Source organism: Podarcis cretensis, assembly GCF_951804945.1.
Source record: "Podarcis cretensis genome assembly, chromosome: 15".
Classification (NCBI taxonomy): Eukaryota; Metazoa; Chordata; class Lepidosauria; order Squamata; family Lacertidae; genus Podarcis; species Podarcis cretensis.
In genome coordinates, this window is record NC_137185.1 from 42144509 (window position 1) to 42170818 (window position 26310).

Consider the following 26310-nt stretch of genomic DNA (forward strand, 5'->3'; position numbering starts at 1 on the left):
TTCAATCTTTTGCAGAGGCAGGTTTGTTGCACATAACCTCCCAATCAGCAATAATTATGGAGCCTGAATTTGCCAGTACGTGATTGAATCCCACCCTTAAAAAGTAACAGTCTGGAAGCTGCCAGAGACCGTTACAGCTTTCAGACATATAAGGATGCAATTTCTTCTGGAAAAATATATTATTTTCAAAATTGATGTGGAAAACTAATAACCTGCCCTGGGCTTGGGGATACTTGGGGGGGGGGGAATCTACCTGCTAATGAGACATAGAATGGGATAGAATTCAGTGGAGTTCCAGCTTTGTTCCATCTAAGAACAACATTGTTCCACCTTTCTTTTTACCTTCTGGAGGTCAGCAAGACCATTTTGCATGGATGTCAGGGCTGATTTGCCTGGCTGACTTTCCTCTCTTGTCTTTGGCATGCGCTGCAAAGGGGGTGAAAGGACCAAGTGAAAAGCAGTGCACTGATTTCACCTGTGATTGCTTCCTCCTTCAAATGAATTCTGGAGCATTTCCCCTGGCAGAGGACAGGCTCCACATGTCTATGCTTCCCACCATCCAAGAAAAAGTACAAAGAAAAGAGAGGCAACACTTCAACATATAGATAATCATGGTTTTCTCTTTTAATATTTTCATTTACAGTTATAAAAATAAATAAGGCAGGTCAGTCTGGTGCAATAATTCCTGTACTGAAAATAAAGTTTTAACTTAACAATACTTCAACAGGTGTGGTGATGTGGGGCGTGGTGGGTGGGCAAACAAAAATGGGAACGGCTTTTAGCAGTCATTAACAAATCTTTGGGTGTACCCTTTGCACTATAAAACATCTCTCAAAGGAAGTCCTCTCAACTCAAGTTGGCCTTCATACAGACTGCTTAAAAGGCATAACAGTTTGCTGGTGTACATATAACCGTGCAGAGAGAGAAACCACCTTTAGCAATAACACGACCATTCTGCAGTGTGGAATGCAAGATGTGCCACCTGCTGCTTTCCCAAAGATTCCCTCCATTGCGTTAACACAGCAAAACCTAACTCACAGAAGATAATAAAACAGAGCCAACTCTGGCGTGCCCAAAACTCCAAGTCCATCCCTGGAGAGCATTGCCTATTTATTGATAAAGGTAAAGGTAAAGGTACCCCTGCCCGTATGGGCCAGTCTTGACAGACTCTGGGGTTGTGTGCCCATCTCACTTAAGAGGCCAGGGGCCAGCGCTGTCCGGAGACACTTCCGGGTCACGTGGCCAGCGTGACATCGCTGCTCTGGCGAGCCAGAGTCGCACACGGAAACGCCGTTTACCTTCCCGCTGGTAAGCGGTCCCTATTTATCTACTTGCACCCGGAGGTGCTTTCGAACTGCTAGGTTGGCAGGCGCTGGGACCGAGCAGCGGGAGCGCACCCTGCCGCAGGGATTCGAACCGCCGACCTTTCGATCGGCAAGCCCTAGGCGCTGAGGCTTTAACCCACAGCGCCACCATACCCTGCATTTATTCCACGATGGGCCTGAAGTACATTAGGTTCCCAGGTGGTCTTCAATTCAGACCCAAACTTGATGCATCATCTTCCGAGCACAAGCCCTGCTTTATTCTTTTTATCATGCTCTATATCGCACATGAGAAGCTAGTCAGCAGGCAGTGCTGCGGTGAAACTGATGCAGGTAGCATCAACACTGTTTTCTTTAGTTTGTGTTTCTTTTTAGAGGGGCATAGATAAAGTGAATTGGTTCAATGTAGTAATGGTTTAATAGGTTCTTTGTTTTTAATGCTCTTAAAAACAAAGGAGCTATGTGGTTCCTAAAAGAGGAGAGAAGGAAAACAGGCACAACGGATAAAATATTCCAAGTAAGTTCATGAGAATGCAGAGAAAAGGGCTGCATCTTTGAGTCTGGGCTACAGTTTGATAAGGACATGTTTTGTGTGCTGAAGACCCCAACTTCAATTCCCAGCATACCCAGTTAAGGGGGTGAGGGGGACACACACACACCCTGTTCTGATCCCTGGAGAGCCACTGTTGTCGCAGGCAAATACTGAGCTACAGAGACCAATGGACTGACTCGGTATAATGCAGTTTTGTGTGTGAAATGTTACAGTTTGGGATTAAGTATAGAATCCTGGGGCTGAAAAAGATGCAGACTAAAAGTTGCCACAGAGGACAAACCTTAAACCATGCAAGGCAATATTGCACATTTAATGAAATGGAACCTTGCAGACAAAAATTGCTTTTCAAAGCTAGCAGTAAATTTCAGTTGGTGAAGGTGGCTCAGGACTCTGAGCTTTTTCTGCCTTGTCCAGGGAAGACTGGAAGACAGCAGTCAATAGGATCCAGGTTTCCAATTCAAGAACTATATATATATCTAGGCACATTAACACAGAGCTGGCGCCATCTGTCATGCACCCTAAAAGGGGAGTGAAACATGGCCAGGATGTCCCCAGGAAGATGCACCAAGCTTTCCCCCTGGGGCTGGGGAGGGGGGGCTCTTAAGACACTTCCGTGTAACCAGCACAGCTGGAGCCTTATGCAGTGTGCCTTTGAAAACATCCAACACTTGCTTTGTGATGAGAATCTGCTATGAACCCTCCCATCCCCCAGCCAGTCTATGCAATCTGTTTCCTGGAGGCACCTGGGCAGTAAAAGGAAGGCAGCCTTTATCTAAAGTCAGACAGAAGTTGGAGAAATTCGCTGGGAAAAGATTAAATGTGGCAACCTCAGTCAGTGAGAAGAAGAAGATGCAAAAAGATTGCCACCTTATGGCCTTGGAAGGGTAACAGCTTTGCAGAATACACCAGCTGCATTTGCACCTGATGTGAGAAGCAGCCTGCTTATACTTTAGGCACAATAAAAAGAAAAGATCCAGTTATGCAAATGGATGCAGGTGCCCAATTTGCATATCAGGCATAAATCTTAATCTGGTGACTGAAAAGAGAATCAACTTACATGAGGCATTATACCTGGTCAAACCTCAAGTTCGGTTGGACAATTGGTCCATCTGGCCTTTGGCATCATCTATCCTGATTAACAGCTGAGTCTCAAGCAGCAATTCTTCCAGTCACCTTCCAAATGTATTTTTAAAAAAGCTGAAGAGATACTGCAGAGAAAACCTGGGACCTCATGCTTGCAAGGTGTGTGCTGTGCCACTGAGCTATGGCTCCTTTGCCCACTTGCTGTGGCTCTTAAAAGAGGGAAGCTCCTTGGAGGAAAGGTGGGAAAGCCAAGGGCAGAATGAAGACTACATCTTTAAAAATGGAAAAATCATTATGTATAACCCTAAAGTCCCCACCTCGGCTGTGCAGCCACTCTTCCCAGGGTGGATACATGTGACTTGAGCCACCGAGGCTGAAGCAAATGCAAAGTGGCTTTTTGTGTTTGTGGGGAGAGATGCTGAACACAGGACACCAAGTTAGTCTTTAGAAGCAGAGCATCTTAACTAACTGCTGGTGGTTTCTTGAACACACAATACAAAACTTAGGAATGAAAACTGATGCTGTAAGCACACAAGCACACGCCACTCCTTTCCAATTTGGATCCAAAACCCAATCATCATGCTTTTAGTGTCTGGAGTGACATCTGACAGTTCAAATTTGTTAATTACATGGATGTGCCCCCTGATCAATCAAGGGCATGCATCTGTGGTCTTCTATCACAGACATTTTGAATTTTTACTCTTCCCTTAATTATTTTATACAATCTCTGCTTTGAAGGGCAAAGTGCAATCTTAGGCTTGACTATCTGAGAAAGCCTTATGTCATATTCCTGGAAGTGGGAACTACACAGAGATCATAGAATCATAGAATCATAGAGTTGGAAGAGACCACAAGGGCCATCGAGTCCAACCCCCTGCCAAGCAGGAAACACCATCAGAGCACTCCTGACATATGGTTGTCAAGCCTCTGCTTAAAGACCTCCAAAGAAGGAGACTCCACCACACTCCTTGGCAGCAAATTCCACTGTCCAACAGCTCTTACTGTCAGGAAGTTCTTCCTAATGTTTAGGTGGAATCTTCTTTCTTGTAGTTTGGAGCCATTGCTCCGTGTCCGCTTCTCTGGAGCAGCAGAAAACAACCTTTCTCCCTCCTCTATGTGACATCCTTTTATATATTTGAACATGGCTATCATATCACCCCTTAACCTCCTCAATGCAACCAAACGATTAGGAGATCAGATTAAGGCTGCCCAAATGCACATAAAATAGAAAATGATCATTTTCACCCTTGTTTACCCTGTGACTACAGGGTAAAGCTAAAGTGGACGAACATTAAAACTTTATTTGGACTTTCAATTACTTCACACAATTAGAACTGCACAAGGGAGAAGAGAAGGGGGCTGATGACTGACCCTTCCCCCTCCAACCTGCCCTACGCTCACCCCAGTCAGTGCAAGGAGACCTGCGCCAGCAGTGGGAAGAGGACTTAGCCTCACTGCCGTCTTCAGCACTTCCCTTTGGTTCTCTCCCCTGGAGAAGACAAGGAGCAACAAGCTGCAAGCCATCTAGCCAGGTGAGAGGACCTCGTCCCTCCAAACTGTTTTTGCTGAGGCTCCTTGGAATGAAAGAAGACCTGCATAAGCAGGTCGGACTTTATTGTTAATTTTCTTTTTGCTCTGTACTTACTTGTTTACATCAACATTATTTCTTTTGTAATATTGAATTTATTCTGTGTTTGCTAAATTTATGGTTTTTGCCCTATTTTAATTTATTGAGGTTTTGTAAACAGACTTCTCTCCTTCACCCCAATGCTTTGTTCTTGAACGTTTATTGCAAGCCACTTTGGGCAAAGCTCACTGTGGAAATGGAGCATGCAAATAAACTCAATCAATCAATCAGTCAATCAATCAACCAACCAACCAACCAACCAACCCCCACGTATTGGAAGAGCCTGCAGTGGAGAGCCTGCTATATCCTGTGTGATTTAGGATCTTGCTTGTCATGAATGGTCACCCTCCAGCGCAGGATGTGAAAGAGAGAAATGGTATTAGCCAGCACCTACTCAACTCACCCTCTTGTAATTCTAGTTGCCTGGGGGAACGGAAAGTCTGAATATGACTAATCCAACAATTTGGATTAGTTCTGGAATATATTTGAGTCTCTCTCTCTCTCTCTCTCTCTCTCTCTCTCTCTCTCTCGGGTTAGGCGATGAGCCTCTGGTACAAAACAAGGAAACACGGAAGCATTATTTTACAAAGTCAAAACAAAAAACCCATGAGTGTAATACATACATTTGCAGCTTAGCAAAGAGTTCAGTTGCTAACAGGTCTTCGTTTACAAATCTTGCTTTGGGAGACCAGGAGGCACCACTGTCCACAATCTGTCCTCTGAATTCTCAAGGATAATTACATCTTCAAGCCAGTCTTAAAGGCAACAAGCTATTCAACAGAGGAACCAAAAAATGTACACCAACAATTTCGGTAAAAGTAAGAAAAGAAGTTGTAGTAGTGTACTTAGCCCTGTTTGTGTGCAAAAACTGGATAAGTTAAGACAAAATGAGGAACTGACAGTATAAATGACAGCACTGGCAAAGTCCTGAGAGAAAGAAACACTGAGAATTTCTGCTCTATACCAGAACTGTACACAGTGGAACAAAATGGGTCTCATGGGGATGGTGTCCTCTCTTCATCGACAAGAATCTTCTGAATAATATCCATGCACTTGACCAAGTAAAGCATCTAGGAAAGGTCACTTGAATTTGTGGAGCTTGTGTGGAAGACTGCAGCTTGCTCTGTGGGTACACCTGTCTGTTCCAGCATTGTCCTTGCCTGGGTGCAGATGAACTCCTCATGAGAATCCATTGCAGCCTTGATGGACGTCAAAGGATGCCTTCCATGCTACAGTGCTTCCCTCTTGCTTTAAAGAGGATTAGACAAAGTCACGAAAGAGAAGGCTATAAGCGGCTGTGTTCTATCCTCCACTGCTGGAGGCAGCAGGATTCTTAAAACAGGTTGCAGGAAATCTCAGTGGGTGGGGAGAAGATGCTGTTGCACTCAGGCCCTGGCTGTGGGTTTCCCACAGGCAACTGGTTGGCCACTGTGAGAACAGGATACTGCAGGGATCTTCTTATAATCTGTTTGAAGACGAACAATCACCAATAAAGTGCAGAACTCCACAAAGGAAAACAGCTTTAGCACAGCTGCTGCCTTACAGGCATCAGAAGAAGAGGGTTGGAACAGACAGATCATTGGCCAGCTGAACCTGTCAAAGCTCAGAAGCAGGCTGAAGGCCAGCATGTTAATGCTTGGAGCCTTGATGTGCAATTGGGAAAATCAGAAGCTTGGGAATCAAAGAGCAAATCACTGACACAGATTAAACGGCTTATTTTTGTATGGCTGAAGAGGGTGCAGCTGTTTGTCCGGAAAGAGAAGAAAAACATATACATGAAACAAGACAGCAGGCATTTCATTCAAGGGTGGGGTGGGGGTGGGGGTCTGGCCTGGAGTTTTCATTGCAGTCCTGGATCTGAAGAAATGACACTGGATTTCCTTGCTTTTGGAGGGGGAGGGGGAGGCCTGACTTCCCGCCTGTTGGGCAAAGGTGGAGCGACCTGTAACCACACAAACACACACATAGATTGTCAAGTAAACAACAAGCAAACCCATTCTCTGTATTGCTTCCCAAGGTTAATAGGACCCTGCTGGATGTCAGGAATTTCTGGATTTGCATGCAGCTGCCCCATGTGGTGAAATCATTGAACTGCAGCCAGCAGCCTTCTTGGTAAAGAGCCTTTGGGACTGACTGACTCCATCCACCCAGTCTGGCCACTGGATCCTTCTAGGAAGGAAGCAGGGGGGCCAACTTGAATAAAAAATGGGGGGGGGGCAGATAAGCCCTGCCCCCACATAACCAATCACATGTCAGAGTGCACCTATACCACTTGAATGGCAACGGCCATTAATTTTTTGGGGGGCCCACCCCCTCAAATATTTTATTGGGGGGGACCTAAGGGACCTCATAGCCTCTAGGAGCTGGCTGCTATGGCAGGAAAGAATACCAAGGGCTTCCTGTTCCAGCTTGAGCTATGCTAAGATATTTGCCCAAACACACAAAGCGTTAAACTGTGGACACATGTCCCACCCCCCAACTGCTCTTCAGTTCTTCACGCAAGCTGAGTTTCAAAAAGAGTTTTAAAGCATGTTCAATACAACACACTTAGAAAGCTCCCCTCAAACAGAAACCCTGGCTCATCAAGGTTTCCAGTCACAGGGAGAGGTTCCAAGTGTGTTCAATTACATGTGCTTTAAAACTCTTTCCAGACTTTGATGTTTATTGTGCACAAGGGTTTCAGGAGCAGCTAGTGCACCAGGGAGCATTGGGAGCTGGAGCTTATGTTCATTACCCTCCCCCATTTGATCGTTTGAGGGTTCAGGTAAATGACTATTGTCTGCACCGACCGGCAGCAGCTTTCCAGGGTCTCAGGTCGAGGTTTTTCCTCATTACCTACTATCTCAGGAACTTGTGCTGCTTCAGATATTGTTAGGTTGCATCTCTCACCACACTGTCTGTTGGCATGTATGGGGGATAAGGCTATCAATGATTACTAGTCATGATAGTGATACATTACCTCCAGGATCAGAGGCAGTTTGACTCTGGATACTAGTTGCTGTGGAATGTAAGAGCCCTGCTGGGTTAGACCACAGGCCCCTCTGTCCAGCATCCTCTTCTCCCAGGGGCCAGCCAGATGCCCATATGTGCTGCCTGCAAACAAGTCCTGAGTACAGCAGCTCTCTCCTCACTTATGATTCCCAGCAACTGGTATCCTGAGACATACTGCCTCTGAGGCCAGATGGGGAACATATCCTTCACTAATTCGCCCAATCCACTTTTACAGCTGCCCAAGGGGGTGGCTATCACTACTTCTTATGGGAGCGAATTCTATAGCTGGACTGCACTGTGCAAAGAAGTACTTCATTTGGCCTGTCCTGAATCTTCCAACATTCAGCTTCACTGGATGTCTAACACTGGATGAAGAAGAGAAGAAGAGGGGTTCTGCACAGGTGCCCTTGCTTGTGGATTTCCCAGAGGAATCTGGCTGGCCATAGTGAGAACAGAATCTAGGATGTGATCAGCACTAAACTGGGGTGGGGGTGGGGGAGAAACTCAACACAGGGCTGCAATTTTCAGCAGCAACCCCACATCTTTGCAACATTCAGTGCCCAGTGAGAGCAGATATTCCCTAGGCAAAAAAGAAAAAGAGAGAACTGTATACTACCATCCCCTTTCTGAGTAGAATATTTCCAACCACTCTGGTGGTTCCAGGAAATGAGCCAATGGCCTAGCCAAAGACACCTTTTCATGCAGTACCACCCTAAGAAGCCTCTGGGGAAATTCGCACTGCTGCCACTATATCACATAACTCAATCCAAAGTATGTCACTTTCCATTTCCTTACCTCTGCGGAGTTCCTTGAGCTGCTATTGCATTTGGGTGGAGGTGGGGGTGGAGTGCTCTGCAAGTTAAGAGTCGCTAATCCATCTGCCTGCAAAGAAGGAAAGCCTGGAGACAGAGAAAAGAAAAAGACAGGCGGGTTTAAAAAAAGGCAGTGGGCGAAAGACAGGAAACTGCCTTGTGCTTTTACACACACTTACACACACTTTAGCAGGTGATTCTGGACAGATGTGTCAATTTGGAATCCCACTTGCAATTCCCCAGCCCTAAATGTCTCAGAAGTTTTGTCTGTGCTCGTCAAATGAATTTAAGCGCATGTGAAAAATGCACACCTGGGACAATGGGAAAGGAAATCCAGAATGACACCAGAAATGTCCAGTGGGGGTTCCTTTCTCACTGGACTTCCTCCCTCACAGTTTCCTGAACTCTAACGCCTAGTGATGGAATGAGAATGTCATCCAAACTTCAGAAAGAAATTATGAACATCGTCTCAGTATTTGCAGCAGAGGGTAAATTGAATCAAGTCTGGGCCGGCCTTTTGAGTTTATGGTTCATTTTAAGAACCATGGGATTAGGAAGGGCTGGGTGGTCCCTCTTCTATTTAGCTTTGGAAGACCTAGGTTTGCTGGTGAGGGAGGAAGCAGTTTCTAGCCCTTGTGGCTAGAGAAACATGTTTGAATTTGTGATGGTGAAACCATACCAAGGTGGTTCCCAGTGTTGAGCAACTTGGTCTGCAGACAGGGATGGGGGACATGTGGCCCTCCATGTGTGGCTGGACTACAACTCCTATAATCTTGGACTACTGGCCATGCTGGCTGGAGCTGATGGGAGATGGAGTCCAACATCTCGGGGGCCACAGGTTCCCCATCTCTGGTACAAAGAGAAGAAATGTGTAAACCCCTTGAGGGGGAAAAACTCATTTTACCAACACTCTGCAAAATAAAACACAGGTGTGATCTGCACAACGTACTTTGGGTTCTTGGCGTTTTGGGAGTAGTTGGCAGTGGGCTGAGAGGTGTGGCCTGCTGCAGTGATGAGCCCTGAAGTAGCGACAGTCTGCTCTCCCCCAGCTGGAGACTCTTTGGCCTTGGTGCTTTTCCTGATGCATTCTGCGGTGGCGGAAACAGACCAGACAAGCAAACAAACAAAAATTGTTGAAGGTGCTGGTGGCGACACTATGGGCATCGTGATGTCAGGAAGGCTTTGCAATGGTCTAGGAAGGCTCAGTGCACAAAAACGGGCTACTGAGGGGCAATATATCTTCAATAGGCTAAGGATTTGCAGCCTATTAATCAGGGATGGGGAAACCTTTTTAGCCCAAAGTCCACATTCCCTTCTGGGCAATGTGTTATTGGTGGGTGAGGTTCAGTGTCTAAAAGTTGGTGCGGCAACTTATTTAAATTTTTACATTTGTAGGGTAGACTACAGTCTCCACCAGTGTTTCTCAAATGTGGGTCTCCAGTTTTTGTTGGACAACAACTCCCATCATTCCTAGCTAGGAGAACCAGTGGTCATGAATGACAAGTTTGAGAAACACTGGTCTAGACATATTGAAGTGAGAGGTTTCTATACCCACCACATTCCATCCTCTACCCAAGTAAGCAAGAAGGACTATCATAGTTCAAGGACACATTCCCATCAGGCAAAAGCACTTGAGTGGGACACAGACAGGCCTGGTGAAGGAGTGGGGGTGTCCTAAGGGCCAGACAGAAATGCCCCCACACCTGAAGTTGCCCACCTGCCATCCTACAGTATATTCACAGTAGACAGTAACAGGTTTTCAGAACATTCAAAGCCAGGCAACTGAGGAACTAGGAACAATGGAGCTATGGTCCTACAGATGTTTTTGGACTCCAACTCCCAGAGGCCCCAGCCAGCTTGGCTAATGATCAGGAATGATGAGAGTTGTAGTCCGGCATCATCTGGAAGGGCCACAGGTCCTCCATCCTTGGACTGCACCAAAGGAGAGAAACACAGAGAAACCACAACTGAGAAATTCAGTCTATCTCTATTTGCTGTCCGGATGACTGAAGATCCAGTGCAAATACCAGTGGTGCAAATTAGGCTTCCATGATCATCCAGTTAGTAACAGCATCCACAGAAGTCTTGCCTGGGAGTTCAGTACATGCGATCAACCTCGTGAGAGGCAGGAAATGTTCACTGCTACGCCCCATGCCTCCCCAACACTATAAATGCATTTGGGAAGAGGTCTTCAGCATGGCAGCCTGCCAACCAACAGGTTCTTCCTGTGAGTTGACAGTCTGAGTGCTCAGGATTCCAAGCTTACACTGGACAAATTCTGGCTCAGAGTGACACTTTTCAGCATCCCATGCTGTTAAACATGGGGTAAAGGCAAAATTACAGAGTATGACTTTTAAAAAAGTTTACATGGTTTTTCTTTTAACTCAGTGATATGACAGAGAGCAGCTCTGCATGCTGCAGGAAGTAAGGAGTGGGTGTTTTTCATGGGTTACACATAAATGGGCAAAACTATATACCTCTAAGTGGGTACCACTTGTGCAGCTTCCCATACGGAAGATGCGAAATTTCATCTTAATCTCAGAAGCTGGAAAGGCAGAGGTGTGATTCATTTCCACCTGCCTTTGGGGCACTTCCTGTCACACCCAAAAGCTACAGCCGGAAAGCTGGATTCTGGTTGGGATTTGCACATCAGAGAGAAGGATGCTAACTTGTCCATCTTCCTGATGTACCAGAGTTCTGTGTGCAGAGATTTTTATTACTGTGCTTTTGTATGGAAGAACATTCAAGCATGCAAATTTCCCATCTGCAGGCTAACGTGGTATAGTGCAATGTTAGTGAGAACTGAGCCTGAGTTAAGACTGCTGAAATTGTAATGGCGCTGCCTGATACTTAGGAGTGGTATCTGAGCAGAGATCATGGTAATGTAATTTGCAGCCGTGTGCCCAGAGTGGCCAGCACAATGTAACCAAATGGAAAGCCTTCCTTAATGTGATAATCAAATCTTCCACTATCTGAGCCTCTCCCGGTTTTTAACCATGACATAAGTAGCATGCACAGCTAACAGAAAATGACAGAAGCTCCCAGGGGGAATTTCATCATAATTATCACTCATTTATTTACCATGTTGGAAGTCAGCTCAGCCTCTGGCTCCTTCTCTGCAATGACCTGAGATTTGCTGAGGCTCCAGTCCTTCCGCCTGAATTTATTCGTACGGTTCTCGCCATCATCCTTGGCTGGGAGCTCCTCCATCCTGGAGGATGTCAAATTCCTCCTTTCCACCAGTGGTTCAAGAATAGATCTGTAGCCCATATAGGAAAAACAAGCACAGATTATCCCATCTCCTCTTGTCAGCCTGAGAAAACATCACAACTGTCCCCTGGAGACATGAAGCACTGGCAGTTTTGCCCTCCTACAGCCTAGATGGCAGATTTGCCAAAGTTCCTTTCAATGACAGAGGCTGTCCTTGTGACCACTTACAGCAAAAGTTGCTAATGTGGTGCCCATGAGTTTAATGGGACCCTTGAGGTCTTCCCCTGGTGCCCATCAACTATCTGACTCCCCGCCAATTCAATGCACTCTTTGTCACGAGGTGGCGAGAGGAAGGCAGCCCTGTTTAGGGAAGTTTTTAATATTTGTTGTTTTATTGTATTTTTAACTTTTTGTTGGAAGCTGCCCAAGGTGGCTAGAGAAACTCAGCCAGATGGGCGGGGTATAAATAATAAATAATAATTAATATTTATCTATTTCTCCCTCTTAAAATATAGAACTGACAGACAAAGTTTGGAAGAGTGTAGCTCTTCCCTGCTTCCTTTTCCTTTGCTTTTCAATGCTCTAATTCTGCTGATTCCTACTTTAATGAAGATCCCTTGGGAAAGTGAATTGTGTGTGCGCACACTATATTCCTGTCTCTCAGGGTGCTGATCCTGGGGAAGGGGTGAAAGAAGTGACCAGAGAGGTGGTACCCATGGTAGTCCTAGAAAATCCAAATTTGCCCATGAGCCTAAACTTGTTGGTGAACCCTGATTTAGTGTACTAAACAGCATCTCAAGTGTTCTTCTGTCAAAAGATAGGAGAACACTTATTTTATCCTCTTATGAGGTGGTTTCCTGGTCGTCTTAGAGACCTTTTTGAGTTTCTTCCTTGAGGATAATAATAAATATATTACTAAATAGGTGAGTAAATATCTCACAATTGTTTATTCCAAACTGGTGATTAATAAAAAATTACAATTCTGAAGCTGTTAATTTTGTATTTTATCTATTGGTGGATTGACCCTAATAAATACTAGATTGGATTGATTTCCTACAAGTTCACTCACCCATCTGATCCTGGTCTGGAGGAAGTACTGTCTGATGAGGTAGAGGATGTTGATCCCACAGAGGAAGTCACAGAGGTAACCGAGAGCCTCCTCAAAGTAGAGGACATGATGTAGGGCAAAACCACTGACCCAGACCTGCTCTGCTTTCTCTCCGTCAGCGAAGAAGGCTGTGGTTGGAATATAAAGAGGAAAAGTGCTGACTGGGCTTTGGAAAGGAGGGAGGAAGGTGTCCTCCTGGCTCAGTGCCCTCTGAGGGGGAACTGGTCAGGCTGCCCTAAATCCACCTCTGTTGGAAAAGCAAGTCAAGTCCTAAGCACAGGAGAGAACTTAATTGCTCTTTCTGTGCTGGCTCCCCTTGGAGCTAACTGGGATGAAAAGAGCTTTTAAACATTCTGCCTTGCTTGCCAGGCAAGACCTGCTCAGGCCGACTCTGGAATGCTCTTGTGGGAAAACCATCGACTTCCTGCAAGGCTCTGTGCAAGCATCTTGAGCCTTAGCTGCCCTGTGCTCCTGTAGGAGGAAGGGTGGACTATAAACATGGTAAGTAGCTCTGCTTGAAGGGTCAGCTCCATGGGGCCTCCTAGTCCTTGACTGTCATTTGGTCACAGCTATTCCTTAGGCTGCCTCAGGGGGAGAGATGAGAAGCAGGGCCCTTCCACCAGCATGACTGAAAGACCAGCTCATTCAAGCACTTCCTGTCCCTGAACTATTTCCATTCCAGCTGGTTATTATAAGAACAACTATTTGACTTTTCAACATTAATGTCTGAGTTTGGTTTTTTCCTTTTCCCTCTCTGGCCCTTTCCCCTTGTGTTTCGTGTCTTTTAGACAGAAAGCCGGCAGGCATGGGGTTGTCTTATTTTGACTGGTTGTGTGTTACCAGCCCTGCAAGCCTTTTTTGGCTAGAGAATGGGGTGCAAATTTTCTAAAAATAAATAGTTAATAAAAATAAGAAATAAATAAAATAATCCTGTTTTGGAATTACAGTGGTACCTCAGGTTACAGATGCACCGTATTTTTCGCACCATAGGGCGCACCGGACTATAGGGCGCACCCAGTTTTTAGGGGGGGAAATCAAGAAAAAAAATCTTTTCCCCCCAGCCCCAAAGAGCAGCGTACAGGCTGCGCACAACCTCTCCCTGCCAGAGGGGTTGCGGGCGGCTATGGCACAAGCCAAGGCAGCGAGCGGGATGGATCCCGCTCACTGTTTTGGCTTCCTCTTTAGCCCCGCACAACCTCTCCTTGCCGGGAGAGGCTGCGTGGGGCTAAAGAAGCCATAGCCCCGTGCAGCCTCTCCTTGCCAGAGGGGTTGCACGCAGCTATGGAACAAGCCGAGGCAATGAGCGGGATGGATCCCGCTTGCTGTTTTGGCTTCCTCTTTAGCCCTGTTCACCCTCTCCCTGCCGGAGGGGTTGCGTGGCACAAGCCTGCATTCGCTCCATAGGACGCACACACATTTCCCCTCAATTTTTGGAGGGGAAAAACTGCGTCCAATAGAGCGAAAAATACGGTATTTGCACATCCCTCCAGTGGTAACTGAGCTATCTGGCTGAAGGCCTTTCAGCTGCACTTTTCTATAACTAAATTAAAAACAAACTGGTAGCTAGGCACTGGGATTGTGACTGCTTTCCAGGTAGACAGGTTTAAAGGTACCCTTAATAAAACAGGATGCAACAGTTACCAGAGTTATCACACCGTAGAGCTTCTCCACTTTCTCCCTCAGTTCCTTGAAGCAGGAGGTCAGTCTGTCATGAAGAGGCTTCAGCTGTTCTGTCAACTTCTTCCCATGAATCCGAATCCCTTCAGCCAGCAAAGGCATCTGAAAGAGGGAACCACACACATTGGATGCCCACATTTTGATGTCAGCAAGGCCACTCTCATTTCTCAGCCCATACCCTTAAGCATATACAGAGTCAGCCCATTAGCACTTCTAGCCCAGTATGGTCTACTCTGACTGGCAGTGACTCTCTAAGGTCTTCTCCAGCCTTAGGAAGCCTGGGCTGTAGATCAGTGGTAGAACACCTGCTTTACCTGCAGAAGGTCTCAAATTCAATTCTTGATGTCTGCAAGTGCGACAGGTGTCCCCAGCCTTAAATCTTGGGACAGCCAGTGCCAGGCAGTGTAGATAAGATGGTTTGACTCAGTCTAAGACAGCTTCCTATGTTCCCAAGGTCCCAGGTTCAATCCCTGACATCTTCAGGTGGGGCTGGGAAAGAACTCTGCCTGAAACTTTGGAGAACCTCTACCAGTCCGTTCTGACCTGGGGTGAAGAACCTTTTTCTTATAAAGGGCCACTGATCTCCAGGGAGGACTGCAGAGCTTTCCCTCTCTTTGTGCCCCCACATCCCTTCTTTTTATCTTACACACACACACTTGGGCAAAGCAGAAGAGGAAGAGATTCCATGAAGGCCCAGACAAAAGGTGTGGAGGAGAACCTAATTTTGCTTAGGACTGCATAAAATCAGGCCTAGGGGATTATGCAGCCCTTGGGCTACAGAGACTCCACCCGATATATAGACAAAACTGAGCTAGAAGGACCAATGTCCATGACTTGCTATAAAGCAGCTCCCTAACTGCTTCCCAGCAGGTACCTGTAAAGCAATCAGTTGCTTGAGCAGTTCAATCTTATCTTGATCTTCAGGATGTTCTTGAATATATTTCTCTGTGAAAAAGGCCTGAAGGGAGAAAAACAAAGAACAATTGAGATCTTAATCTTTTTTGCTTGGTTTAAGGCAACAGGCTTTCAACCTTTTTGAGTCCATGGCTCCATTGACCAACTACATGCTTTCTGCAGCAACCCTGTGGGGAAATATGCTCCAAGCCTCAGAAGCCCAGTTATGTCACCCCTTGCAGCCCCATACCTCTTAGAACACCCTCCCTGTGCAGTGTTCCCTCAGCCTCCTCTCCTCTCCCCTCTCATCGGGAGTCCTCTGGGCAGCACCCTTAACCCTGCCCCAGAGAGAGCTGCCTCCTCACGCCACCCCACAGGGGCCTGGAAAGAGGATGGTGCTTAAAGAAATACCGTATTTTTCGCCCTATAGGACGCACTTTTCCCCCCTCCAAAATGAAGGGAAAATGTGTGTGCGTCCTATGGGGCGAATGCAGGCGCACCGACCCCTCTCGCTCTCCAGGCTTCAGGAAGCTATCCGCAAGCCGTGGGAGAGCTGTGCAACTTCGTGCAGCTCTCCCATGGCTTATGGAGAGCTGCCTGCACCTCGAAGCCTGGGGGCGCGCTGAGCTCAGCGCCCCCCAGGCTTCGGGCTTCGCGCAGCTCTCCCACAGCTTGTGGAGAGCTGCCTGTTCTGGCGGCTGGGGTCGGGGGAAGCTCAGGCTTCCCCCGCCCCAGCCCCGCGCCTGGGAAAAAAAATAATTTTTCCTTTATTCCCCCCCCCCCCAAAAGACTAGGTGCGCCCTATGGGCCGGTGTGCCCTATGGGCCGAAAAATACGGTAAGTTGCATGCCTTCACAGGGATCTCATCCCCAGTTATCACTCATAGAAAAGCATTAGTTTTTAGAGCTCATCATTTCTTTTGAGCTCATCATAGACCATCTCCCAGTATCTTGGAGCATGTTTGCAGTGTGACCACATATGTATAAAAGTTCTCTCAACCTCCAAACATTTGCAATACAGTTTGGACCGACTTTTGTACATTTTAACAAGTATACTGGGCATCAAATACCACCTATAAAGCTTTTTTTGTATATTTTCCTTTATGAAATAGCAAGCCAAAAAGTTGATATTTTTGTTCCATACTTTTGTCTCCCAAACTGAAATTTCAGTGTTGTGTCCAATGTCTATAGCCCAGTGTCTCATCACGGCCTTGACCATTTCGTTTTTGGTTTCCCATTCTAGTAAAATTGTATAAAGTTTGGATATTATTATTATTATTTGTTTCCCAATTTCGTTTCCAAAGATTCTGATCCTCATTCCAAAAATCATTTTTCTTTATCTTTTCTGAAAACCTCATTTAATTGAAAATATTGAAACCAATCTGAGATCCAGTTATATACCTCTTCTTTAATTAGTTCTATAGTGCCCTCTCTAAGCTCAAGGAGGTCCTTGTATGTACCCGTTCTTATTCATGTTTAATTTTTTTTAACTGCCACTGCCCCAATGGGGGATATCCACTAGGGGGGGGTCTTCCTTTCTAGGTGGTCTTCATATCTTGCCCAAATGCTGTATAGGTTCTTTCTTATCACGTGGTTGTGGAATCACTTGTATACTTTAGTTTAGTTATAATATAGGTAAGCGAGCCATCCATACACCATATCAAATCCTTCTAAGTCCAGAGTATTTACTTTTTTCAGGTCCACCCAATCTTTCATCCAACACAAGCAAACTGCCTCATAGTACATTTTCAGGTCTGGGAGCCCAACCCCCTCTTATTTGCATCTATCAAGATTTTGCATTTGATCTGAGGCTCCCCCCCCCACACTAGGGAAGGGCTTATTGCTTGAACACAGAGCTTGAACACGGAGAGGCAGTCTGCAGACATGCTTAGAGAAATGTGTCCAGAGGAAGTGTGGTAACAACAGGGACCCACATGAATTTGCATTAGCAAAAGGATCGAAACTAGTTCTACTAGTGCCTTCTGTTGCTCCACCCATCAATATATCCCTGCTTTTTCTAACCCTCTTGATACAGGGTTATTGCAAGCCAATCTAGAACAAAGTCCAGGAAAATCTAAAGTGATCTCTCACAGAGATACCAGGGTCCCACAGCAAGAAGCAGCAGCTTAGCTCTTACTCCAAATGTACCCCTTTGAGTCCTCTCAGATATGAGGAAAATTTGCTATTTTCTCCTGGATAGAACAGTAAAGTATAATGTTTTGGGGCAATGTTGTCAAGGGTAAAGCCTGCAAGAGTCCACTGACTATAAACCCAAATTGGGGGCACGACAATGAACAATCCATCTTTAGACATGCATGTGATGAAAAAACTGGCTTTTTGCTATCCTTTAATGGTGAGCAAGGAGGGTGATCTGCTCCAAAGGTTGATTCCTTGTCCCCAACATTAAACAAAGGGTTTAGTTTATGATGATTATGGCAGCCCACAAAAGCGCACTCCCTCCACAGAGCGAGCTGAGAATAGGAAACTGTGAGCAAACACCCTGACGACTTCCAGATGTGGCCACAGCATTTCAAAGCCTTAACGGCTTTTCCACTTCTGCAAATCTCACGTCCATGCCTAAAATAGAGTAGAGCCAGCTCAAAATACTCCTTGGTTGAAAATGGATTTTAATCCCATTTTAAGAATCTGAAGACTGTGTCTTGCTGCATTCTTATCCGAGGACATCTGTATTGAGCTGTACTGACTCCAGCACATTGTAACTAGAAATAGCTATAGCTCTCATTGGGGACTATGGACTTTCACAATCTATGGAGCATCATCACTGTTACTTTTGATCCCTACAGTGGTACCTTGGGTAACAAACACCTTGGGTGACAAACACTTTGGGTTACAGACTCCACTAACCCGGAAGTAGTACCTTGGATTAAGAACTTTACCTCAGGATGAGAACAGAAAAAGCATACACTTTACCCTAGTATCTGCATTTTTGTACTCATTGCCTGGAGATCTGCACTGCAAAAACTGAAAAAGTGCAAGTCAAAGGCAGCTATAATACAAGAGAGAACAGGAAAGTGTAAATTAAGTAAGTTTGCATTTGAATTCTAACTGAATTAAATTTCTTCACCATCCTACCCATGACTAATCTCTACACCTTTCTAGCTTCCATTATTTTTAGTTCTTGCCAAAATATTCAGAAAAACCTACAATACTTTATACTTATAGCCCACTAAGTTATTTTTATACTAAAGTACATGAGCTCTTTTGCTCTCCAAAGTGTAAATCTCATCCCTTGATTCTCACTCTAAGTTTTTTGGTAGTTTACACCATGGTCCCTTTCAAGTTAAACAGCTTTGTATCTTTTCTGTATTAATCTAATCATTCCCTCAATTTTCAGATGTTCAGGTTGTAAGTACCATTACTTATATAGCCAAAGGGCAAAAGGTGAAGTAATCCCAAGTTGTGCAGAAACACACAAAAAAAGCTTTAGGAAAGCACTCTTAAAGGGGAGCAGAAGACAAACAACCCAAAGAGGACTAAAGATGCTTAGTAGCCATATAATGTTGTTTGTTAGGTGTGGGGTTTTTTTTGGGGGGTGGCATTGCAAAATGTAGGGAGAATTGAATGCAGCAGCTAGAATTCTGAACATCAACATTCTATACTGCAACATTGTTGTTGTTACCCACAATAAGTGTGCATAGAACAAAAATACTATTTCTTCTCTCTGTTTTTTTCTTCTTTCAATCAGACAGAGACATGGACAGATTCACCCATTCCTGCTGCAAAGAGTGATAAATTTTGGTTTCTCTCACCTTCTCATTTTTTTAAAATCTTAAATTCAGTTCCCCACATTTTCACACCTCTTTACTAGTCAAATGAAAGTCTTTATGAAAATGCACCAGCATTTTAATGCGAATTTCTTCTTGCATATTTGTATGCAATCTTCCCTACTGTACATTTCTGCAAAGTAAATCCCTCTGGATTAATGTGCTTTTGTAGACATTAACTGGGTGAAGAACTGCACTGCAAATTTGGGAAAGTGCAAATTTTGAAGGATAGCTGTGCTTCAGTTTGTGCATTGTTTCAGAAACTGCAAGCTAGGTATGTTGGCTCTTAAATGCAAAATGCACTTCACACTAATCTCTACTCTGCAGCGACAGCTGACCTTCTCATAATTGGTGTATCCACCCATGACGGCCGGATCGACAATGCCATTCAAGAGCATAGAGAGAGGGTGAACAGGCAGGGTGCGGTCCCAGGCATGCTGCTGAACACAGTTGCTGATTTTCTCATTCGTCAGCTCCATCGTTTCAATGGCATTCTCCAAGGGACTTATTTCCTCCTGAGAAATGCAAATACAGGAGAGTTAAGGCCACATCTAAAATGAACTCTTCAGTGCAGGTCAATGTGTGCCCAACTTTCCAGATCCATATAATACGCCATGACTTTTTCTGAGTGGTGTTGTCCACACTGTGGACCATAACTGAATCTCTTCGACATGATACAGTATCCATACAGGAAATCATCCTAAAGTAAAAAATTATCACATGGAAAAAGAGGGCAGTATTTTCAAGCCCAGTCTTTGGCATGGGTTTTTTTGTTTTGTTTAGGAAACACCTAATAATGTGAAACTTAGGCAGCATAGTTTCAGCTTACGGACTGTATCATCTCAGGAGGACATGCATGCACTGGTTCTTAAATGCGGTGGAAGGGTGGGACACAGGGTTGACACCTTTCCCAGCCCTGTTCCCTCACTCAGAGTGGTAGCCAGAATGCCAGATTATTGAGATGTGAATTCAAGTCCCTTCTTAGACATGAAGCCCACAGGGTGATCTAGGGGCAGGCATGCTCTCTTTCTGCAATTCTCTTCTCTTTATCACAGACTTGTTGCATTACTAAAAATGAGGGGGGAACCACTTTGAAGAGCAGTGCACAGGAGGTTCTGCTCCTAGTGCAGAGCTTTTTGCTGCATTCTGCATTCTGAAAGAAATGGCTTTGCTTTTCAGGACCACTAATCCTATGAAATCCTAGGTACAAAAATTGAACAAAGGTCCTGCAGAATGTATTAGAAATCTGATGTGGCAATTCTCTGCAGGCCACCTTATTTCCTTCACTTATTGAGTAGGATGGAACAATTGATCCATCATGACCATGATAAACTTTATGTATACACAGAAGACAGGGCTGACCCAAGACATTTTGGTACCTGAGGTGGACCCTAAAATGGCACTCCTCCTTCCCATCAGAGAAGAAGGGGTAAGGGTAAGAAGATCTACATCAGGAGCAGGGGAAGAAAGACACTGGGATCTGCTGCCCCTGGGGATCCTGCTCCTTAGGTGGTCACCTCACTTTGCCTCATGGGTGGCCTGGCCCCTGATAGGGGAGATTAGTTAAACATACAGCCAGGGAGAGGGGAGTTCCTTGTAATTTTCAGGGCAGCTGCCTAAGTTGCTGAGGACAATGACATAAACAGCAGGAACAAATGACAGGGGGCCTGATCTAGACCAAGACCACAGTGGGAGTGGGACAAAAGATTTAAGCCATCTAAATCTCTATGCCAGGGTTCCCATTCAGATCCAATTCACTCACCCCTTTCTGTGCCTACAATTCACTTTCAAAAAATTTGACTGCAATTGCCAACTGTGTGAATAGTTTGGCCCTCGGATGAAGAGGGATGAAATCTTCCCTTCAGTTGCCGGTTGTGTCAGCTGTCTATTCAGATCCGGAGTGGCTTAGTGTTGGACTTGGTGCCTGGGAAGCTAAGAGCCTGGACCAATCATTAAGCTTTCCATCCTTACCCACTTCACTTAATTGTCACAAAGAGGACGATGGTGGGGAGAAATCATGTGTGCTACCCTGAACCCCATGAAGAGGAGGGATAAAAATGCAGTGAGGAAAAAAAATAACATGCATCCTCTCCAAAGCTCACCACTGCAACCTGTTTGACTTCAAACCACTTGAGGATTCCTGGGAAGGAATAGGCAGTTGTGTAGGTGGTCCTCTCGATCCACATAGTCTGGAAAAAAGCGAAAGTCAAAGTGGAGGCAGTTACAACTTCTAGCTGGGGTTTTTTTTGGAAAGGAATGTAGCTCAGGGGTAGACCATGCAGTTTGCATTCAAAGCATTCTAGGCTCAATCCCTGGCATCTCCAGGTGGGCCTGGAAACCCTCTCCAAGGGTAGAGTCATTTGTAAGCACTGTGGTCCTGGGGTGGGCAACCTTTATTCTGCTGGGGGCTGCATGCTGGCTGTGAGTACAGTGAGAGGTGGGTCCAGCTATCCCTTTCCTTCCATCCTCTCTGTGCTATCCTTATTCTTCTCTTTCCCTCTCTCCCCATCCAGCAAACTGCTGGGGAAGGGACAGGTGGCTTTTGCCAGAGGTCTTTAGTTGACCACTTGCATAGGGCTTTGGAATATGACATTAAGCTGAGAGCCACAGGCAAACCAGGGTTGCAGCTGGCCACCCCTGGCGAAGACAACACTGAGCTAGATGGACTCAGCATGGTCTGCCACAGAATCACAAAATTTTAGAGTTGGAAGGGACTGTGAGGATCATCTGGTTCCACCCCCTGCAATGCAATGCTGAATATGCAGCTGTGTCACATGGGGACTGAACCTGCAACCTTAGCATTATCAGCACCATGCTCCACACTTTCGCTTGTCCCATGCCTAGAAACCATGAGTCCAAACTTCTTTTCCATTTGACCCACCACTTCCCCTGAGAAAACCCAGAGTTTTCCTCAGAAAAACTGACAGACGTTTGTTCTGATTCAGCAGTAAACAGTGGGTTTTCCCAGGGAAAGCAGTGGGGCAAGTGGAAGTGTGGATGAGAACTGCAAGGTAACAAAACCCAGAGAGAGAAGTAGAACCTCAAAGATTGCTCCAAAGGATGAAGGACTTACTGCAAATTCATTCTCAGGATCTTTTTCTCCTTTTCTGAATGGCCGGGAGTATCTGAATTGTTGCACTTCATTGGATCTATAGAAGCTAAAGCAGTAAACAAGCAGATCAGCTCAAATCAAACCACAATAAGCATTTCCAGTCACCATCCAAAATCAGGAGGTCTGACACTATTATTTATTTTCATAATTGTAACAATTTATTTCTACATTATTATTCTGTTTATTTATATCCAGCCTTTTTCTGTGACAGGGACTCAAGACAGTTTACAGCATAAAATAAAAACAGTTAATGGCAACAACTTGGTACCAAGTTACCTCCAGGAACCTTATATACTCCTGCTGGGTCACTTCAGTCCTCATGAAGGACACTCTTAGCTGTGCCATATGCTCCAAAGTTTCACCTTATGTCCACTAAGATCAGGGTGTTTGCTGTGATAGCACCAGAGCAGGTCAGGATTAGCCCTAAAGCAGTGGTGCATTTGAACCAGGATTGGGGGAATGGAGGCTTATAGCTCCACAGGTAAGAAGAGGAATGGAGAGAGGTTGGTGCAAACTGGAGCTTTACACAGCATCACAATATGGCACGGGTCTTCTAAAACAGACACAACAGTAAGTATTGAGCTGTTGCTGTACTTCAGAAAGAAATCCAAAGTACAGGCAAGCCAACCCATGACTGAAGCCCAGTAATAGTACTTGTTTCTAGATGTGCTGAAAGGGTTGATTAGTCAGGAAAAAGTGGTTACTTTAGAATCTGCTCTGGAACAGGCTTGTCCTTGTAGTTTGGTGGGAGGTTCATTACAGGTTTCACTATGAAGCACTGGACATCTGTGTGGTGTGCGTTAAGGAAAATAAATAAGAGGAAATGTTTGCAGAGAGCATAGAGGTCAGATATCCAATTCATGCCCTAGCTTAATATCCATGTCAGGGGTGGAGAACCTCTTGCAGCTCAAGACTGCAAGGGTGTGTAAAAATGTTTGCTGCATTTTCAGCTGCTAATGTGTACATAGCCCAAGATTCCTACATAACTCCTACCCCTACCCACTGCTTTATATTGTCCAGCTTAGTCTCTAACCAGACTCCCCACAAAAGATACACTGCTTAAGAGACGTTTTGATCTCTTCTGTGGGTGGAGCAGTGCTGCTCAGCTTCTCAGCATTTGGAAACTGGGTCAGTAATTTCAGGTTGAAGTCTTCCCTCCTTTCATATTCCTTGCCACGGTAGATGAAGATCTTGTTCTGTGACAAGGATCAGACAGGAAATACAGCAGTGCTATTAAAGTTGCTAGTCTGGACAAATTCCCATGGCCCTAAATTGAGAACAGAACATACCTGGCAAGCCAGCAAAATGGACACAAACATAAGCAAGTCCACGGCCTGTCAATACTGCGGAAGGTCCAGATTTAAAGGACTTATTGATTCTGATTTCATAGAGCATGGTCTACTTCAGTTGCTCCAATTTAAAAGAAGAGACCTTGGATCCAGCCCCCACCCCTACATCACCACTGGAACGCTCCTTTTCAGGGTCCCTCCACCAGCTAATGGTATCAAAAAGCCACCAGTAGTAGATCTACGTCTGCAGATATATCTGCAGGCATAGCAGAAGCCTTTGTTGTGGACATGCCATTCCACTGGTGAAGTTCTTCTCTGTCAGGGAGATGCAACCCCTCAATTCCAACTCCTTCCAGCCAGTGGACCTGAGGGTTAAGTCTGCTCTGCTCACTGTAACCTAGTTTGCAGTCAGCAATTCAGATATCTGACATATTTTAATGGGTTATTATGGGCCCATCATTGAGACCCCCATATCATTCTTACCCGCAGAAACGAGGGGAATCCATGGCCAAAATACCCAACAGCAAAATACTCTGGTTGGGGTCTCATTGCCTTCATGATGTTCTCGTAGAATGTGGCCCTTTTTTTCTGTGTATTAAAAAGAAGAAGGGTGGGTGGGTGCTGTTATACAAAAAAAGTAATCCGATCAAGGAAAAGTGTTCAACCACATTTCAGGTTTAAAAAGCTACAGCCCACAAAGCTGGAAAGATCACCTGCTCCTCTATGAAGCTGCCTGTCTTAGCATAATCACAGGGGCTACTGGCATGAACATTTAGGAGGGTGGGAACCAAGGTAAAGTTAATGGTATCCCAACTTTGAAATACTCTCCACTGGGTTGTCTGCCTGGCACCTAGTTTAACAACTTTGAGGTGCTAGGGTAAGGCATTTCATTCATTCACCCAACTTTTAGTGATTAAGAGATATATGCTGCATGCTCTTCTGCTCTTTCTTATAAATTTATGGGATTAAAAAACACAAAAACCCAAACCCATCAAAACAGGTTAAGCAAATAGGACTAATTCTCAAAATGCCAGTTGCCAAAATGCACAACATACACAGCAGGGGTGAGAAACCTCTGGTCCAGGGTACAAATTTGGCTCTCCAATACTCTTTGTCTGGTCCTTTGGACTTTCCCCAGGCCACACCCCTTTAGAGGTCTCATCCTCTTTCCAGATGTGTTTCACACCCTTCTTTAGTATCTTCCTTTGGCTGGAATGTATCCAAATGCCTTTTGCTACTGTGCGGCCCTCAGAAGCTTGCCCAGAAGGGAACGTAGCCGAGTCTCAAAAAGGTTTGCCATCCCCATGCTAAAGAATGAAATGTGTGTGCGCACAAGCATTTTAGCGCTCTCTCTCTCTCTCTCTCTCTTAAAGCCTCAGGTACACTGAAGCTTCCTGTGCCCTTAATCTGCAGCTGTTGTACTCAGTCAGGAGTACAAGAACTCTCCCAGATCTCTCCCCCCCCCCCAAAAAAATAACCCACAGCAATCCTCCCAACCCAGCCGAAGACAAAAACCCAGCCATCTTACCAAGAGATTGCCAAGGCCCTCATAATCGAAAACTTTGTTCTCATACATGTCAGCAAGTTCCTTGCTCAGCTGGATTGCTTTCTCCCACATCTTCAGGAATTTTTTTTTTTTTTTAATGAGAAGAAATATCTATTAGCACAGATGATACCCAATGGACCAAACTTAATTCTGAGAAGTTAGGCTTCTAACAGATGCCAAGGATGCTAATAAGAACTAAAACCATAACACACACACACACACCTTCTCGCACTTAAGCAAGTTAACTTGCATTTCCCACTAGTCATATCCAGCAGCTAAATTCTCTGCATGGAAGCAGAGGTTCATGATTAGCAAGCCAGAAGAAGGCAAATTATATGCTTTGGATTTCCCAGTGATAAGAGTATGCAAAAAGAGCAGAAGCAACCAGCTCCCAGCTAAATTCTACTCAGAAATTAACAGATGCAAGTTTGCCATGTCAATTAATTGCAATGGATCTACTCTGAGTATGACTACCATTGGATATAAGCCTCAAAGGGGATCTTACACAATTTTTAAATAGTCAGAACTGGTGAAACAGTCCACCACATAGATGAGCAACAATTCTCATTAAATTGCTCTTATAAATCCAGTAGCAGCTAAGAAATTAAAGCTACATGCTATGTTGTAGTTGGAATTAAAAGGTGAGTCCTGGGTTAGAAAATACTTAAGGCTTGGTTCAGACAAGCACCTAAACCACTCCCTCCTGCTCCTTTCCATACAAGAGAGATAAAACCTCTGCTTTCACTTTGGAGCAAATAAGAGTTTTGGAAACTGTGGTTTGTTCCAATTTTAGTTAAGTTAACAAACCAGGATCTGAAGACATAGCTTGGCTTGAATAGTGATGGGAAGCCTCAGGTCATATGTGGATCCCCAGGTCCCTGTATCTGGGTCTCATGACTCTCCCAGGCCCAGGGTGTGGTGTGGGTTGTCAGTGCCCATGGCAAGGCAAGTATTGTGCCCAGTAAACCATGGCCAAGCACTACTGGGGTGCATGCTGAGAGAGTGAGGAGAGCAGTTGGCTTGGAGCAGAGGCAGGCAGGTGGGTGGTGACCAAGTGGTGGCGGAGGGAGCTAGCAAGGAGTGGTGCCATAGCTCTGTATCTCTCTCTTCCCCACAATCTGCTTTTCCTTCTCCCTCTCTTCTCTTTCTCTTCCCCCTTCCCTCCATCCTGCTTCCCTTCTCTCGTTCTCCTCCTGGAAATGGCAGCCATAGTGGCTCAGATGGTTGGTGCTGGGGCTTGGAGCCGCAGCCCAATGGGTAAACAGTAGAATGTAGAATGAACTGATGGGAGTGATGCTTGTG

The 26310-nt window shown here is 45.3% G+C and overlaps 1 protein-coding gene across 2 annotated transcripts in view; it reads right to left on the minus strand.

The window, feature by feature from the left end:
- Positions 1 to 600: 600 nt before the first annotated feature.
- The window catches only part of DOCK5 (dedicator of cytokinesis 5), a 144827-nt gene continuing 119117 nt past the window's right edge, over positions 601 to 26310 (minus strand). The window contains exons 39-52 of one of the 2 annotated variants that reach the window (XM_079954907.1): positions 24991 to 25080; positions 23946 to 24050; positions 23228 to 23369; positions 22878 to 22959; positions 22135 to 22219; positions 21164 to 21250; positions 19400 to 19576; positions 15258 to 15341; positions 14348 to 14485; positions 12668 to 12834; positions 11470 to 11647; positions 9338 to 9476; positions 8372 to 8475; positions 601 to 6527 (exon numbers count right to left, since the gene is read on the minus strand). In XM_079954907.1, coding sequence (XP_079811033.1) covers positions 6426 to 6527; positions 8372 to 8475; positions 9338 to 9476; positions 11470 to 11647; positions 12668 to 12834; positions 14348 to 14485; positions 15258 to 15341; positions 19400 to 19576; positions 21164 to 21250; positions 22135 to 22219; positions 22878 to 22959; positions 23228 to 23369; positions 23946 to 24050; positions 24991 to 25080 — 1680 coding nt within the window. In that variant the 3' untranslated portion in view covers positions 601 to 6425. Of the gene's footprint in view, positions 6528 to 8371; positions 8476 to 9138; positions 9213 to 9337; positions 9477 to 11469; positions 11648 to 12667; positions 12835 to 14347; positions 14486 to 15257; positions 15342 to 19399; positions 19577 to 21163; positions 21251 to 22134; positions 22220 to 22877; positions 22960 to 23227; positions 23370 to 23945; positions 24051 to 24990; positions 25081 to 26310 lie in introns of those variants that run through there. The other variant, XM_079954908.1, reaches the window with a different exon arrangement.